This window comes from Lepidochelys kempii, chromosome 9 (genome assembly GCF_965140285.1).
Source record: "Lepidochelys kempii isolate rLepKem1 chromosome 9, rLepKem1.hap1, whole genome shotgun sequence".
Taxonomy (NCBI): domain Eukaryota; kingdom Metazoa; phylum Chordata; order Testudines; family Cheloniidae; genus Lepidochelys; species Lepidochelys kempii.
The window spans coordinates 10,924,565-10,939,754 of record NC_136388.1 but is presented as its reverse complement, the minus strand read 5'-3'; the positions used below and the strand labels follow the sequence as shown (position 1 = coordinate 10,939,754).

General features: G+C 41.4%; 2 protein-coding genes across 6 annotated transcripts in view; one reads left to right on the top strand and one right to left on the bottom strand.

Moving 5' to 3' along the window:
- Window positions 1–3,812, top strand: part of FXR1 (FMR1 autosomal homolog 1) — a 67,978-nt gene extending 64,166 nt beyond the window's left edge. For all 3 annotated transcript variants that reach the window (XM_073359290.2, XM_073359288.1, XM_073359289.2), the window contains 2 exons: window positions 428–519; window positions 1,735–3,812. In XM_073359290.2, the coding sequence (XP_073215391.1) occupies window positions 428–519; window positions 1,735–1,908 (266 nt within the window). In that variant the 3' untranslated portion in view covers window positions 1,909–3,812. The remainder of the gene's footprint in view (window positions 1–427; window positions 520–1,734) is intronic.
- A 2,101-nt stretch (window positions 3,813–5,913) lies between these two features.
- Window positions 5,914–13,946, bottom strand: DNAJC19 (DnaJ heat shock protein family (Hsp40) member C19). Of its 3 annotated transcripts, none has more exons than XM_073359294.2 (6): window positions 13,839–13,946; window positions 12,593–12,644; window positions 12,207–12,280; window positions 11,656–11,732; window positions 9,493–9,563; window positions 5,914–7,387 (listed from the first exon to the last, which is right to left on the bottom strand). In XM_073359294.2, the coding sequence occupies exons 3-6, from the start codon at window positions 12,258–12,260 to the stop codon at window positions 7,317–7,319; spliced, it is 273 nt and encodes a 90-aa protein (XP_073215395.1). In that variant the 5' UTR covers window positions 12,261–12,280; window positions 12,593–12,644; window positions 13,839–13,946; the 3' UTR covers window positions 5,914–7,316. The 3 variants fall into 3 exon arrangements, with proteins under 3 accessions (XP_073215395.1, XP_073215392.1, XP_073215394.1); XM_073359291.2 differs by having other exon boundaries at window positions 13,829–13,930; XM_073359293.2 differs by lacking the exon at window positions 13,839–13,946 and adding an exon at window positions 12,833–13,769.
- Between the last annotated feature and the right edge of the window lie 1,244 nt (window positions 13,947–15,190).

The window sequence follows — 15,190 nt, the reverse complement described above, 5'->3', positions numbered from 1 at the left end:
AATCTAAAGTGTTTTATGTCATGATGAGAGCTCAGTGATGGTCCTTCCTTTCAGATTGCTTAACCTACACCTACCTCAAACTAGAATTATTTTTTACCCTAATTTACAACCAAATTCTGCCTGCAGAAGCAGATGTGTGCTGCTTTCAGTGGAAGCCCTGCATGGTTATCCAAGGACAAAATTTGATCTTTACTATGAAATTATTATAAATTAAATGTTGAGTTAATTATAATTTTTAATCACCCAAAGAGTTGCTAGGTGACTCACAAATAAGATTTATTTATTGGCTATAAAATCTATATTTTATGCATAAAGTGCAGAAAATCCTAAACAATGGCACAATAGCAAATTAGCTCACTGTTAAACATGAAATCTGAAAAATATTTTGTAACGGTTCAGCATCTTTAATTTTTCTTCCCTCACACAGTCACAGTAGCTGATTACATATCACGAGCTGAATCTCAGAGTAGACAAAGAAACCTCCCAAGGGAAACATTGGCTAAAAACAAGAACGAAATGGTAAGAAAAAAGGAAGAAAACTCTAAATTTTTAAAAAATGTATGCTGCTTTTTCTCTCTTCTTTAGTGATGGAATGCTCATAGTCTTTCACAGTTTGGGAATGAAAAACCCTATTGATGATATAGTTGATGCTAACTAGCAAGGCAGATATACTTTTACCCTGTGAATGTATATTTGAAATAGGTCTCAAAAGTACTTTGTTTCCATCTTCAAGCCAAATTATGAAATAGTTAATTTTGCAGAATATTTATGAAATCAGGTGGCCTTTCTGAAGATTCTGGTGTTTTAAAACCACTTTATCTTTTGGAAAGAGGCAACTGATTGAGATGACTGTAACATCACAAGAGAAAGTGACTGCGTACACAGCAGTTGATGTTCATCTCTTGCTGAATTATAATGCAGACTTTCTCAGTTGAATTTACTGCATCTAACATAGTACTCTAAAATTAGAAGTTCTTACACCAATTCCTTAGATACTTGCCACCTATAAAGCTTTTAATCTTGAAAGCACTTTATAAATATTAATCCTCATGACTCCTGTGTGATGGGTATTATTTTTTATATTTTACAAATAGGGGAAACTAAGGCAGAGATAGTCAGTGACTTGCATAAGGCTACAGAGGCTAGAATGAATGGTGTGGAGGTGGTAAACTGGGAACCTATTTACCCATCTCGTAATATCAGAACAAGGGAGCATTCAGTAACATTAAAGGGGGCAAAAACGTTTCCACCCACACACAGAATATTGCCATTTATTGAGAGGACAAGCTTAGCAGGATTTGAAAAGGTATTATTCATTTATTGGATAACAAGAACAGCCAATTATACTAGTAAATACTAAAAATGAGTAGGGGAGATTTGAAAAAGATAAAACCTAATCCGATTTAAATCAGACTCTCATTACTGGGGGGTTAGGAGGAAACTTTCTTGGGGGATAGACTATTCCATAACTGCCTACTGCAGGGTTTCTTGCACCTTTCTCTGAAGCAGGGTGTTGCCGCTGTTGGTGACAGGATACTGGAACAGATGGACCACTGGACTGATCCCCTATGGCAGTTCCTGTGAGGGAGTTTGTGTCAGAGCCAAGATTAGAACTCAAGTGACCTTGGCTCCCCTTCTGATGTTTAAAACAACTGGACTATGCCCCCCTCTCTCGTGATTGGGTTTTCCCATGTTGTATCTAGTAAGTTTTTTTAAATCTTTTTTCTTTTAAAGGCAAAAGATGTGATTGAAGAACATGGCCCTTCAGAAAAAGCAATAAATGGCCCTGCTAATGCTTCTGGGGATGAACCTTCTAAGCCACAGCATAGTCCTGAAGAAGAGAAGTCAAGTACTATACAAGAAGAAGAAAATAATCAGGAAGAAGCAGTGCTGAATGGTGTTTCATAAACTGAAGTTCCTAGTTTACAGTTCTTTTACATTACATTTTACAATAGTGCTTGTATAAGCTTGCCAAAGATAGAATATGGATCGCCAGTCTTGACAGCGCACTTTCAGTTCCTCCATTTTGGAATTCAGAAAGGGGAGGGATCCTGAAGAAATCATATGTTAAACATACTTATGACACCTACTGTGTTATAAATATATCATCAGATGTGCCTTGAGATAGTATATGTAACATTTAAATAAACAAAAACTTGCTGGCTATAGGAAATGTTATTTTGTTTTCAAAATATGGCAAAGATGTGGGGGGAATCCCTAATGTAATATTCTTTATGAAAGCATTAGCTGCTTTTGTTACATTTTTAATAATATGCAACCACTTCTTCACCTGAGGAAAACTAGAAAGAAATGCAGTCTAAAATATTTTGCACTGAATTGTAATTTCTCCATTAGTTTAGTCTGGAAACTGGTCTGTTTTAATACATGTTTTTTAAATGCTGTATGTAGAGGAAAAAAACTGCAGACCACTGGAATACATTTATTAAATTCTCATAATCTGCAGGGATATTGGGTGGCATTGGCAGTGACTGTTCTACTTTGAGGCTTTGTTTGGTTTATTTATTAAACTGTACAGTATTTAAAAATCAAACATAGCTTTAGTTAAAACACTAAGCTGAATTAGTCATGTCCATTAAGACATAACCTGAACTACTGAAAAGATCAATTTCCAGAAAGTTTATTCTGTATAAACTACATATGTTAGTCCTTAGTAGAGTATTTTTATTTTGGTTGTTTGATGTGCAATATGTTTTTGTATGCTGGTAGAAAAAAATAAACTTTGATCTTCCATTGGTTACTTAGTGTCCTTTAATCAGAAAGATGACTTAATTAAAGTAACTCAAGATATTTCAGACTGACATTGTAATTTAGTACTAACCTCTTTACTTATTAACTGGTTGAGATAAACCCTAGCTTCTCTCCTAGGGAAGACCTAGATAACACATTAAGCTTAACCGCTCTACACAGGAGTTTATAAACATTAGTTAAGACACTTCAAAAATACCTTTTTTATCCTCTCCTCTAGAAGGGATTTAGAGGAGGTGATAATTTATATATAGATGGGGGTACTGGTAGTGGCACATTCACACATGTTGACATTTGCAGGCTTTTAAAGAGGGACGGACTTAGAGGATGAAAGCCTGGCACAGTAAGAATAGGAGAGGCCATTCCAGGCATGGAAGTAATATTGATATGGACTAGAAAATGCAAAGCAACAAGGTCACTTATTTTGTGATTTGGACCAGAGGGATGCAGAAAGATACCACAGCAGGTGTGGGTGGGGTTGTGCAAAGCCTTGAAAGAGAAGACAGTCTTAAACCTGATTCCGTGAATGCAAGCCAGGCGAAAGATTTGAGAAATGACATGCTCTGAGCAGTGGGTGACATTATTTTAACTGCTGCATTTTATATAGCCAGAGGAGCTGAGATGGGAAACAAGGAGAGGCTGCAGCAGTCAAGGCAAGAGATAACCAAGACATAGGTATGCATTTCAGCTGAAGGGATGGATTGTTTTCAGTATGTTTTAGAGAAAAAAAGTGTCAGAATTTGATGACAGTATAGTTGTCTGGGGAAGAAAGTATGCAGTCAAAATAATTCTAAAGTAAACAACTGGAGTAATTGTGAAGGTGGTGGTGGTCACGATGGCACTATTGAAAAGAAAAAGATGAGCTCATCTGATGTGTGTTTAAGAATGTGGTACACCAGACCCTCGCTAGAACGTGTGTCTGTATAACGCAAATTCAGGTATAACGTGGTCATGGCCATGGATCCCAAATTTAAGTACTGTACAGTACAATTTGAGTATAGATGCGATAAATCAACCGCTGAGCGCTCTCCTGTCAAATCTAGTACTCGACCAGAATGAGGAGCGCAAGCGCAGTCGAGCATCAGCTATTCACGTAGCTGAAGCTGCATATCTTAGATCGACCCCACATGGTAGTGTAGACAAGACCTAAGACTATTGCTGGAGGCCTAGAACGCCATACAAATGTAATGTAATAAAAATGGACAGGTATTTATCTTTATCTAAAGTATTTATCTTTAGAAAGATGTCAAAAATATCGGGCAAAAAGAAAGCTTACTCTGTGCAGGAGAAATTGGACACTATCGAATGACTTTGAAATGGCGAAACCCAGGCAAAGATTAGCCGCAATATGGGTGTTAACGAGTCCACCTTTCTTGGATGGCTAAAGAATGCTGACAAGCTCGGAACTTACATTCATAAACTGGACGAAGAGCATGGCCTTCAAAGAAAACGAGCCCGTTTAGTGAATGATGCCGATCTTGATTCTGCAATGTACATGTGGTTTGTGCAAGAACAGCAGAAAGACATTCCAATCTCTGGTCTGCTTATAGCCATGCAAGGGGAAAAATTCGACCGGGAACTTAATGGCGAATTCAGCAATTTTAAGGTGAGTTCAGGTTGACTATGGCGATTTCAGAAAAGACACAATCTCGCAGATTGCAGTTTCGGGAGAAAAACGCTCTGCTGACAATGCTGCTGCGCAACCGTACACTGCGAATTGGAGGGAAATTTTACAGGCAGAGGGTTACTCGGAGGAACAGGTTTACAATGCAGATGAAACAGGAATTATAAAATGTTGCCTGATAAAACCATGGCTGTCAGAACAGATGAACATAAGAAAAAAGGATATAACAGGCAAAAGATTGCCTTACTTTATTGTTTTGTGTGAATGCAACAGGCAAGCATAAATTAAAACCATTGTGCATTGGAAAGTCTCGCATGCCTCGGTGCTTTCATCACGTAAATGTGAATTGCTTACCATTTTCATACAAGAACTCCAAAAATTCCTGGATGGCAAGAGAGATTTTTGAACAGTGGTTCTTCACCGAATTTGTCCCTTCTGTGTGAAAGGATTTGCGGAAAAAACGCTTAGAAAAAAAGGCCGTTCTTTTGCTAAACAACTGTCCAGTGCATCCTCCGGCCGAAAGACTTGGAACCCATCATGGTAAAATACGAGTTGAATACTTACCTAAAAACACGACTTCCAAAATCCAGCCACTTGATCAAGGTGTTATCGCCATTTTTAAGCAGCACTAATCGACGGAACATGGTATGACACATGATAGAAAGCAAGTTGTCTGTCACAGATTTTCTGAAGAAGTTGACTATAAAAGACTTTTTACATTGGCTGCGATTCCTGGAATTTATTACAAACTGAAACAATAAACCGCTGTTGGATGATGGGACTGAGAGAGTTGTTTGGCCACCTGCTCCTGGAAGAAAATGAAGAAAGCAGATCGCAGTCTGATGAGGAATTTGAGGAATTTACAGAGGAGGAGGTTGAAAGAACAGACATGGAGTGGATGCAGGAGCTGTGCCAGCAACTGTCCAGGCTCGGGGTTCTGGATAAGAGGCGACAATGAAGCAGAAGAATTGTCCCATTGCTGAAAGTCTAACGGCTGACCAAATTCTTCAGGCAGTATGACCAAACATTCCAGAAGCTGAAGAATTGGCCTTCGCCGTAGAAGAAGAAGTGGATGTCGTTCCAACGTCAACTGCGACCATAGCCAGCTTAGAGACTGCTTTGAGATGGTTTGAGACGCAAGATGTTGAGCCTATAAAAATTATGCAGCTACACAGTCTTTTGCAGTTCGCTAAGCAGAAGCAGCACAGCAGCAAGAAGCAAAACCAACTCACCAACTTTTTAAAGAAAAACTAGACTAGTTTATTGTAATGTACTTTAAATCTCTAATAAAGCAACACTTTTTTTCTCGTTTGTTTCCTTCAAGTAGTTTATTTTCTAAGGTTTTCTATACTTTATGGATGTGACACTTACTGTATACAGTAATTTCATTTTAACACGGTCCTCGTTATAATGCAGTAGTTGGCATGGATCCCAGATCCCGCATTCTAGAGAGGGTCTGGTGTACGACACCTGGAAAAATGTGATCCTGGACATAGGGGAGAAGAATTAAGTGTAGAGGTAGATTTGAGAGCCATTAACAAAATTTTTATTTTTTAATACCCTGAGATATATCACAGCTGGACCTACAGATCTGTGTGTTTTTAGTTTGGGAAATGCCTGGACAATCAGAATCATTATATAGATCTTCATGCTCCTCCTTTTCTATATTTTTTGTTATACTCCTTTAAAAACAATTTAGTAGTTCTGGTTTTTCATCTTTGATTTAGTCTTGCTCATTTCTTAATGCACAGAATTTCAGTGGTGATTCACTCATACATAGTGAAACACAGACATACATTTTTGCATACTGGGATCAGAGTGACCCAGGGAGAGGTTGCAGAGACCTCAGTATGGTCACAATACAAGCATATTAGATTTAGAAAAGCTAAAAGTTGTGTGAACTCTGGTCCATGTATAAATAATATAATTTCTATGCTGTAAAGCAATGTTCTCTATCAAGGGAGAATGGATAGTTTGGAGGGAAAACTCCTTTACAATTTCTCATTCAAAACAAAGAAAAAAGTCCTCCTTGTAACTTTGAATTTAAGCCTCTATCTTAAAGGCTCATGCAAGTAAAATTTCCACTTTCCATCTCTTACTAGAAACTTCAGTGTTATCCTAAGAGTACTTACACCTTATTCTTTTAAGATAATCATCATATGCTGTAAGGCTTTAGTATATTATGAAATTTTACTACTTATTAATACAAGTATAAGTGTCATTTTATTTAAATGCTGTGGAATCAGTAAAAATAATGAAAATCAGTGTAGAAATAAGTAAATACATGGAGACAAATCAATAGCACTGACTATGGCCAACTTGTTTTTGAAAGTTAATACACGTTATCTTACAAGAGAATTCAGTACATTCCACTTTCTCCATTTTCCACGTTGCATTAATGTAACAATTTCTAAATGCTTTATTCCTATTGTGCAAATAAATCCCCATGATTTTCCTTAAGTTGTTTCAACCCAGCCTTTTCTCTTATTAGTATCATCTTGCTAACTTTGGGATATTAAGCCACAGCAGCATGAATTTCAAACAGATGTACCTGGTTAAACAGAAATTCAGCATTTTCAGAGTGCTCAAGACTCAGGCTGTTTGTGTGACTATACATTAGCCAGACCAAATCACAATATTTTCCATGTCATCCTAGGAAAAATACTTTGAATTAGAGGTAAACTGTACCACTACTAGAAACAGTACTTCTTCAAAAATTATTCTAAGCCACTATTTATAAGCCCCCACACTCCCCAAAACAAGATACACATGATCCAACCAAGATGGGGGGGGGGGAGGGTTCCCTGCATTAGTTTAATCATTGATCGAGTCAAAAAGATTGGTATCAACTTCCCTTGGGTCAGTTATCAAAACTGATATTAATATACATAAACTAAACCATTAATTTACAACTAAATATCCACATTCACTTCTTAGCTTGGCCTTCCAGTAAATCTTTAGCTTCATTGATTTTGGCTGCCACATAGGGAGAACCACCTAGAAGAAAAAAAGTCTTGTCACAAAAAGAGACAATCTTTTCTATTTCATTACATTATTGCCCAATTCTGGCTTAATGGTACCAGTAGGGAGAAAAAGTGAGCACATCTGTTCAAAGAAATACATGAGTGCCTCTATTTCATAAGTTAATAGACAAATGACATCTGACAAGTTGCAGAATATTTAGGATTTGTCTAAACATGGAGTTCAGGAATAGCTTCTAGTCCAACAAAGTGGATTAAGTTTGACAGGAAGAAAACTGATTCTGGAATATGTCTCCACTCAGATTTCAGGAATAGTGATTCCAGAACAGCTATTCTGGAATAATTTCATGTGCAGACAAACCCTAAATTCTATTAGGTCTCTAGTCTAGTCCTGTGTCACTTGGTGAATTTCATGATAGGGTCACCAAGGATTTAGAGGGGTATGCAGAACTATTTTCCAAGTGTTTTGGATGTTCCCTGCATATTTTATATAAAGCTAATGAGTCCACAGATTAACCAGTGTCTCTAATTCAGCAGGGCCTGACCCAAGCTACTGTACTAGTGGAATAATTTGAGTGAAATGTAAAATACAGGTGATTAACAGATTAAATGTTAGTAATCCCTCCAGTCTGATATACTGTAAATGCACCAAAATTAGATTTGATCACCTACCAAAAGATGCACAGACCCTTTTAGAGTACAAAGGGCAGTGTCTCCTAACATCAGTATTCTTTGCTTTAGTTCCTGGTAAAAACTGGCAATATTATGAGACTCCCATGTTAGTAAACTCTGTATATGCCTAAGAATTCACTTGATGTTGCCTCTGCTGGAAGATTTCTGAAGAAGGCAGGTCCTGATGACCATTTATTTGAGGAGGAGGAAAGAGGCAAAGTAGTAGATAGGAAGTTTCGTGGTCACTTCAAGGAGGCCATTTTACCTTTTAAATCAAGATTAAAGGTCCCAATTTGCCAGGTACCAAAAGACAAAAGTTTAAAACAAACAAAAGGAAGTATTTATTCACACAATGCAGACAACCTGTGGAACTCCTTGCCAGAGGATGTTGTGAAGGCCAAGTCTAACGATTCAAAAAAAAGAACTATATAAGTTCATGGAGGATAGGTCCATCAATGGCTATTAGCCAGGCTGGAGAGGAATGGTGCCCCTTGCCTCTGTTTGCCAGAAGCTGGGAATGGGCGACGGATCACTTGGTGATTACCTGTTCTATGCATTCCCTCTGGGGCACCCGGCATTGGCCACTGTTGGAAGACAGGATACTGGGCGAAATGGACCTTTGGTCTGACCCAGTATGGCCGTTTTTAATGACATGATTTAGATTAATTGAAGTCAATGGGGTTTAAGTGCTATGATGAATAGAGATGGGAGTACTCATATGGTTAAAGTTAGGCATGTGCTGAAGTACTTAACTGAATCTCAGCATTAGCATCACATAAGCAGCAATACTACATATTGAGTTTGTTGCTGTTTCTGAAGACTCACGGCCCAATTCTAACCAAACAGGAGTTCCACACGTTGGAGCAGCTGTACGATCACACTGTAGGCTTTCACCGAAAAGGACCTTTTTTTTCATCTTTATATGATAAGTCAATGCAGAGATGATGTATCGGGTACTGAGAGAGGAGCTAATTTGTTGAATCTATTAGTTTTAATAAAAAAGGAGAACTTGTGGCATCTTCGAGACTAACGTTTATTTGAGCATAAGCTTTTGCGAGCTACAGCTCATTTAATTGGATGCATCTCATCGGATGCTGTAGCTCACGAAAGCTTATGCTCAAATAAATCTGTTAGCCTCTAAGGTGCCACAAGTCCTCCTTTTCTTTTTGCGGATACAGACTAACACGGCTGCTACTCTGAAACCTTAGTTTTAATAGTGTTCAAATGTCTGGGCAGGGGACCTCTGAATATACAAGGATTCAAGCATCTTAAGATGTATTTCCTCCCAGGCAGGTTTTTTATTTTCTTTTGTTAATGTATGAATGATGTACCTATATGCCCTATACATCTCATGATCTTGGTTCCATTAATTTGGGCCAAAAATATACTGGGTTGACAGTAATAATTGATTTATTTCAAATGGGACTTATCCCTACTGATTTTACATACCTTTATCTGGGTGATTCAAAAGCATGATCCGTCTGTGAGCTTCCCTAATTTTACCTTTATTGGCTGTAGGACTAGTTTAAAAGAAGAGAGAGTTAGGTAACCTGACTTAAAGGAATTAAAAATATTATACAATTAGAAGACCTGAAAAATTAGAAAAAAATTAGCAATTACTAAGCATAATTTGTCTCATACTCAAATTGTTCACAACAAGTTAAATTTGAAAAGACATTTTCCCCCCTGAATATTTTTTCTGTTGCTGCTTTGTTCAACATCTTCAGTCCATTATGCCAAAGTTAGTGTGTAGTTTACAGCTTCATTGACAGATGTTGACCAGTTTCTACTGCAGAATTGTCAAAAGGAGCTTGACATTACTTTTCATGGTCTTTTATTTCTTGAAAATTCAGTCATATTTGAAAGAGAAAACACATACCTTCCCTGGACTGTAAAAAGTCCTGTAAACATTTGTGGGTGTATGTGTACAGTCCTTGAGAGCAAGCCATTTAAGACGTAACTATTTAATTATTTGAATCCCTAACCTGTTAGTTATGGCTGCCTGCTTGTGTGATTTTTCTTTACTAAAACTTTTATTCTTAGTATTTTTACTTAGACTTAAGCAATTTGGGGGAGAGAGGGTCTTTTCAAATGGAGCCCCACTGCCTGATGGGGCCTCTAGATACTACCACAATACAAATAATAGGTATTCTTATCAGGCATAATGTCACAGACTTATGCTACTGGGAAGCTCAATGAGATGCAAATCTGGAGCAGTGAAAGAATGAATAAGGGCTACGGGCAAAATTTTCAAAAGCACCTTATGTCCAGATTCTCAAAGGTATGTAGGAGTCCAACTCCCATTGACTTGGGCACCTAAATCTCACAAAGTCAATGGGATTTGTGCTTTTACGAGCCCAAGTTATTTTTGAAAATGGGACATTGGCACTTTTGAAAATCTTACCTCAAATTTATCTCATACAAGTAGTTCTGATCACCACACTGAGGCATTTCTTAAAGCAGTGGCTCCCAAACTTTTTAAGTCACCCCCCCGCCCAGTGTAATTTGCCCACCCCCCTTTCCCCAGAGGCACGGCCCAGAGCCGAAGTAGAGCTGGGCCATGGCTAGGAGCCAGGGGTCAAGGCTGGGAGTGGAGTCATGGTCAAGGCCAGGGGTGGAGCTGGGGGCAGAGCAGGGCTGAGTGGGTCTCCCTCCCTGCCCCCATGGGGGGTGGCCCAGCCCCATCACCCCCCCCCCCCCGAACATTCCTCCACACCCCCTAGGGGGGCACACCCCACAATTTGGGGGTCACTGTTTTAAAATGTCTGTGATGATTGCAGTTATCAGCCTCTCCATGGTCAGTCAGTTACAGAATAGATGGCAGTCAGCTTAAGAGAGGGCCACCAAGTACATTAGCTAATAATGCAGTCAGAGTCTGCCAACTGAAGTCATCACAGTAGCCATTTCCCAAATATAGGAATGAGGATAGCTACAACTTAAGGCTTTGCAGAAGTCTGGGCAAGGGTTCCTAAAATCCAAATACATTTCAAATGAAAGAATTTTCCGAATAAGGCTGTGCCTTCATAGTTGCTAAGCTAAGAAAGCTTGTGGAACTTTTGCAGCCAAAACCAAAGTCAGTCTTCCCAAAATTTGGTGAAGACAACCACCAGTCATTAACTTTATTAGTATGTGTGACTGAAAACAAAAATTCTTTTTGTACTGAACTACTAAATAGACCATAGTCCATGCTTTGATATAAAGGCACAGTGACATTTTTTTATTGCCAGAAAAGTTAGGTTGGGTGTTAAAGCAAATTAAAAATGTAATACAAAAAAAAAACAAAAACACACACCGTGGTTGAATACTGAATCCCCAAGTGGAAATGGCTTTTAAAAAGTAATGTTTCTTTGTACAACATACTGTAATCAACAATCTAATATATGCAACCTTAGAAAGACCTGGTAGCCAGTCTTGCGAACTGAGCTGAGTAAAAGCAGTCTCTGCATTATGATAATCCCTTTTAATTTAACTTGGCACTGAATTTCAGATGCTGAAGTCAATGAGAGCTTTGAGGATTCAGTACCTCTGAAAAAAATCAGACCCCGATCTTAAACTCATTAGTGCTGTATTCTCTCCTGCATCCTACATTTTTAAATTAAAATGATTTTTTACCTCACTCCTAATATTAAAGCTGCTTCTCGTTTGGTCATTTTGGGATCAAATCCACCTCTGTAATAACCACTGAAGGCCTGAAATGGAAGATGCATTAGTAAGAAAACTGACAGGCAAAATAATATGAATTAAACAATATTGGAGGTGAAGAAGAGACCACCATTTCTTCTTTAGTAGCTGCAGAGCATTCCTATAAGAGTACAAGGATGCGTCTTATGAACCGTTATCATGAAATTCAATCAAAGTTGAATTTCATTATTTACTCAACTGTTTGGTGGAGTTGCCAAATCAACCACTATAATTTGGAACTGACCTACAGCAGAATTGTTGAGATGAGTGAAAGTGTTTTATACACTCAATCTGGAGATCTTCTGTCCGAATTTAATAGCACCAATCAGTAATACACTACTGCTGTGATGACAGTTTGGTCTGTCTCTATTTATATTCGAGCATCTTTAACCTTTCGCCTGGCACTGAGTGAAGCTATTTATGTACAGAAAAAAATATTTAACATCAATTGAAAAAAGTACTATGGATAAAACAAAACTTACAGATTTTGGCAGACTCTGAAGGGCTTGTTTTACTTGTGGTTCCATTTGCTTCATAGCTTGTAACGCATAACGACCTTAAAGAAAATGACTAACATTAACAGAACTAAAGGCATAATTTCATGATGATTTAGAAATTCAGTATAATAATTTTCTTTCATATTAGTATGCAGGAAAAAAATGTTTTTGACCTGATTAAGAAGAGAGAAAAAATTTAGATATTTTCTTTGGCTGCAATCAGACCAGCCAGTCCACTCCTCTGTATGTGTCCCTTAAAAGATAATGTACTGCATTGTGCTGAACTGATAGTATATTTTACACTGCACCATTACTAAAACCGGTAATGAAAAGTAGAATCCAGTGTGAGATTCCTCACACCAGATACAAACCTGCAAATCCAGCAGCAGCTATTGTCAGACCAACCGCTATCAGAGTACTAGCCTGGGTGTGGGGGAGAAAAAGTAACATTAATTAACAAAAATGAAAATAATCTTTAGCCAAGTTAATTACATATATACATTAAAACTAAAATGGCTTCAAATATGACAAGAAAACAGTAAATTGTAATATAATTGATAGATACAGTTAACTTGCACACATTGGCTGGCAGCTTTTAAAGCCTTACTTACCGTATTTCAAAACTACAGGTGGACCTGTTGACAGTGACTCTTGGGAATAGAAAAGCTTCACTAGTCCTATATGGATATATTTACTGAAACTTATGTTCCACTAATCACAAGTGCATTTTTTGGCTTAACTGGCATTTATAAAATGCTTTGAGTTCCACAGATTAAAAAAATGCTTCAGCCATATCAAATATTACAGTTTCGTTTCAATTATCCAAACATCATTCAGGACATCCAATACGTCTGAATGCTCAAAATTATAATTACGTTGGTCAATTATTGAAAATCAACAGATATGCGGACGCTATTTTGGATAAGTGATTATCGTGTAACAGTTGGCAAACTGTATTATCTGCACAGCCGTGTACATAAGGTATACCAGTATATTACACTGGCAAAGTGCTCCAAGCTGTGCTTTTACTGGAATAGCTTATTCCACACACACACCCACACCCAGGAGCCAAACAAGCTACACCAGCAAAAGCATGGTTTTGTTGGTATAACTGCATCTACAGCACAGGCTTTTCAGCCAGCACAGCTAGGTCTGTCCTAAATCAAGCCTACATGACCCAGCTGTGCTGGAAGAAGTTTGTAGCATGCCGTTGCTTTGCTCCCCTGCTTAATTTTAAACTGACAAGTAAGGCCCCTGAGGGCAATGGGACAATTAAAGACCAAGAAGGCCTGCACATCTTTCAGCCTGGTCGGCAGGCAGATTTGGCACGGCTATGCCCGTGCTGCTGGGGGCGGGGTGACTTTTCACCAGCCTGGCTACCCTCTTCCAACAACCCTTCGGGCGGCTGCGGTCGCACCTGGAGAGTTTACTCCACTGGCGGGAGTAAGGGCAAGGCCAAACTCCTCCAGGGCGCCCGCGCTTCGGGGGTGAGGCCGCCCCAGAGCGGGACTAACGGCCGTCCCGGCCTCCCCCGCCCGGGGCCGCGTCCCCTCGGGGACCTGCTCGCCCCCGCCTGCCTGGACGGAGGGATCCGGAGCCGCCCTCACCATGACTGACCCGGCGGAGCCCCGCTGCTGCGGGCGGGAAGCGGCCGGACCGGACACGGCTCGGGGCCGCGCCGTCCCCGACTCGCCGTACGGCACCAGAGCTCTGTCGTAAAGCGCGCGAAGGGCCTGAGGGCCTGTCGTAAAGCGCTGCGGAGGGAGGGAGGAAACGCAGAGTGTCTTCCCCGGCGGGTGGGGGCTTGGAGCAGGGTGACCAGATGTCCCGATTTTGGGGTCTTTTTCTTATATAGGCTCCTATATTACCCCGGCCCCTCGTCCCGATTTTTCACACTTGCTGTCTGGTCACCCTAGCCTGGAGCTTCCTGGCACTGATCCCGGAGGGGAAGGGGATGCAGACTGGGGGGCGTGCCAGGCTGGAGCTGGGGGGGGGGAATGCAGACTGGGGGGCGTGCCAAGCTGGAGCTGGGGGCGGGGAATGAAGGTTGGGGGGCGTGCCAGGCTGGAGCTGGGGGGGGGGATGCAGACTGGGGGGCGTGCCAGGCTGGAGCTGGGGGGGGGGAATGCAGACTGGGGGGCGTGCCAAGCTGGAGCTGGGGGCGGGGAATGAAGGTTGGGGGGCGTGCCAGGCTGGAGCTGGGGGGGGAATGAAGGTTGGGGGGCATGCCAGGCTGGAGCTGGAGGGGGGGATGCAGCCTAAGGGGCGTGCCAGGCTGGATGGGGGGGGGAATGCAGACTGGGGGGCGTGCCAAGCTGGAGCTGGGGGCGGGGAATGAAGGTTGGGGGGCATGCCAGGCTGGAGCTGGAGGGGGGGATGCAGCCTAAGGGGCGTGCCAAGCTGGATGGAGGGGGGAATGCAGCCTAAGGGGCGTGCCAAGCTGGATGGGGGGGGGGGGGGAATGCAGCCTAGGGGACGTGCCAAGCTGGAGCTGGGGGCGGGGAATGAAGGTTGGGGGGCATGCCAGGCTGGAGCTGGAGGGGGGGATGCAGCCTAAGGGGCGTGCCAAGCTGGAGCTGGAGGGGGGGATGCAGCCTAAGGGGCGTGCCAAGCTGGATGGGGGGGGAATGCAGACTGGGGGGCGTGCCAGGCTGGAGCTGGGGGGGGAATGAAGGTTGGGGGGCATGCCAGGCTGGAGCTGGAGGGGGGGATGCAGCCTAAGGGGCGTGCCAAGCTGGATGGAGGGGGGAATGCAGCCTAGGGGACGTGCCAGGCTGGAGCTGGTGGGGGGGAGTGGAAGGGGATGCAGACTGGGGGGCACCAAGATGAAGATGGGGGGGATGCAGATGAGGGGGTGCCAGGCTGGAGATGGGGCGGTGCAGACTGGGGGGGATGCAGACTAGGGGGCGCCAGGCTGGAGAGCGGGGGGGAGCGGAAGGGGATGCAGACTGGGGGGCACCAGGCTGAAG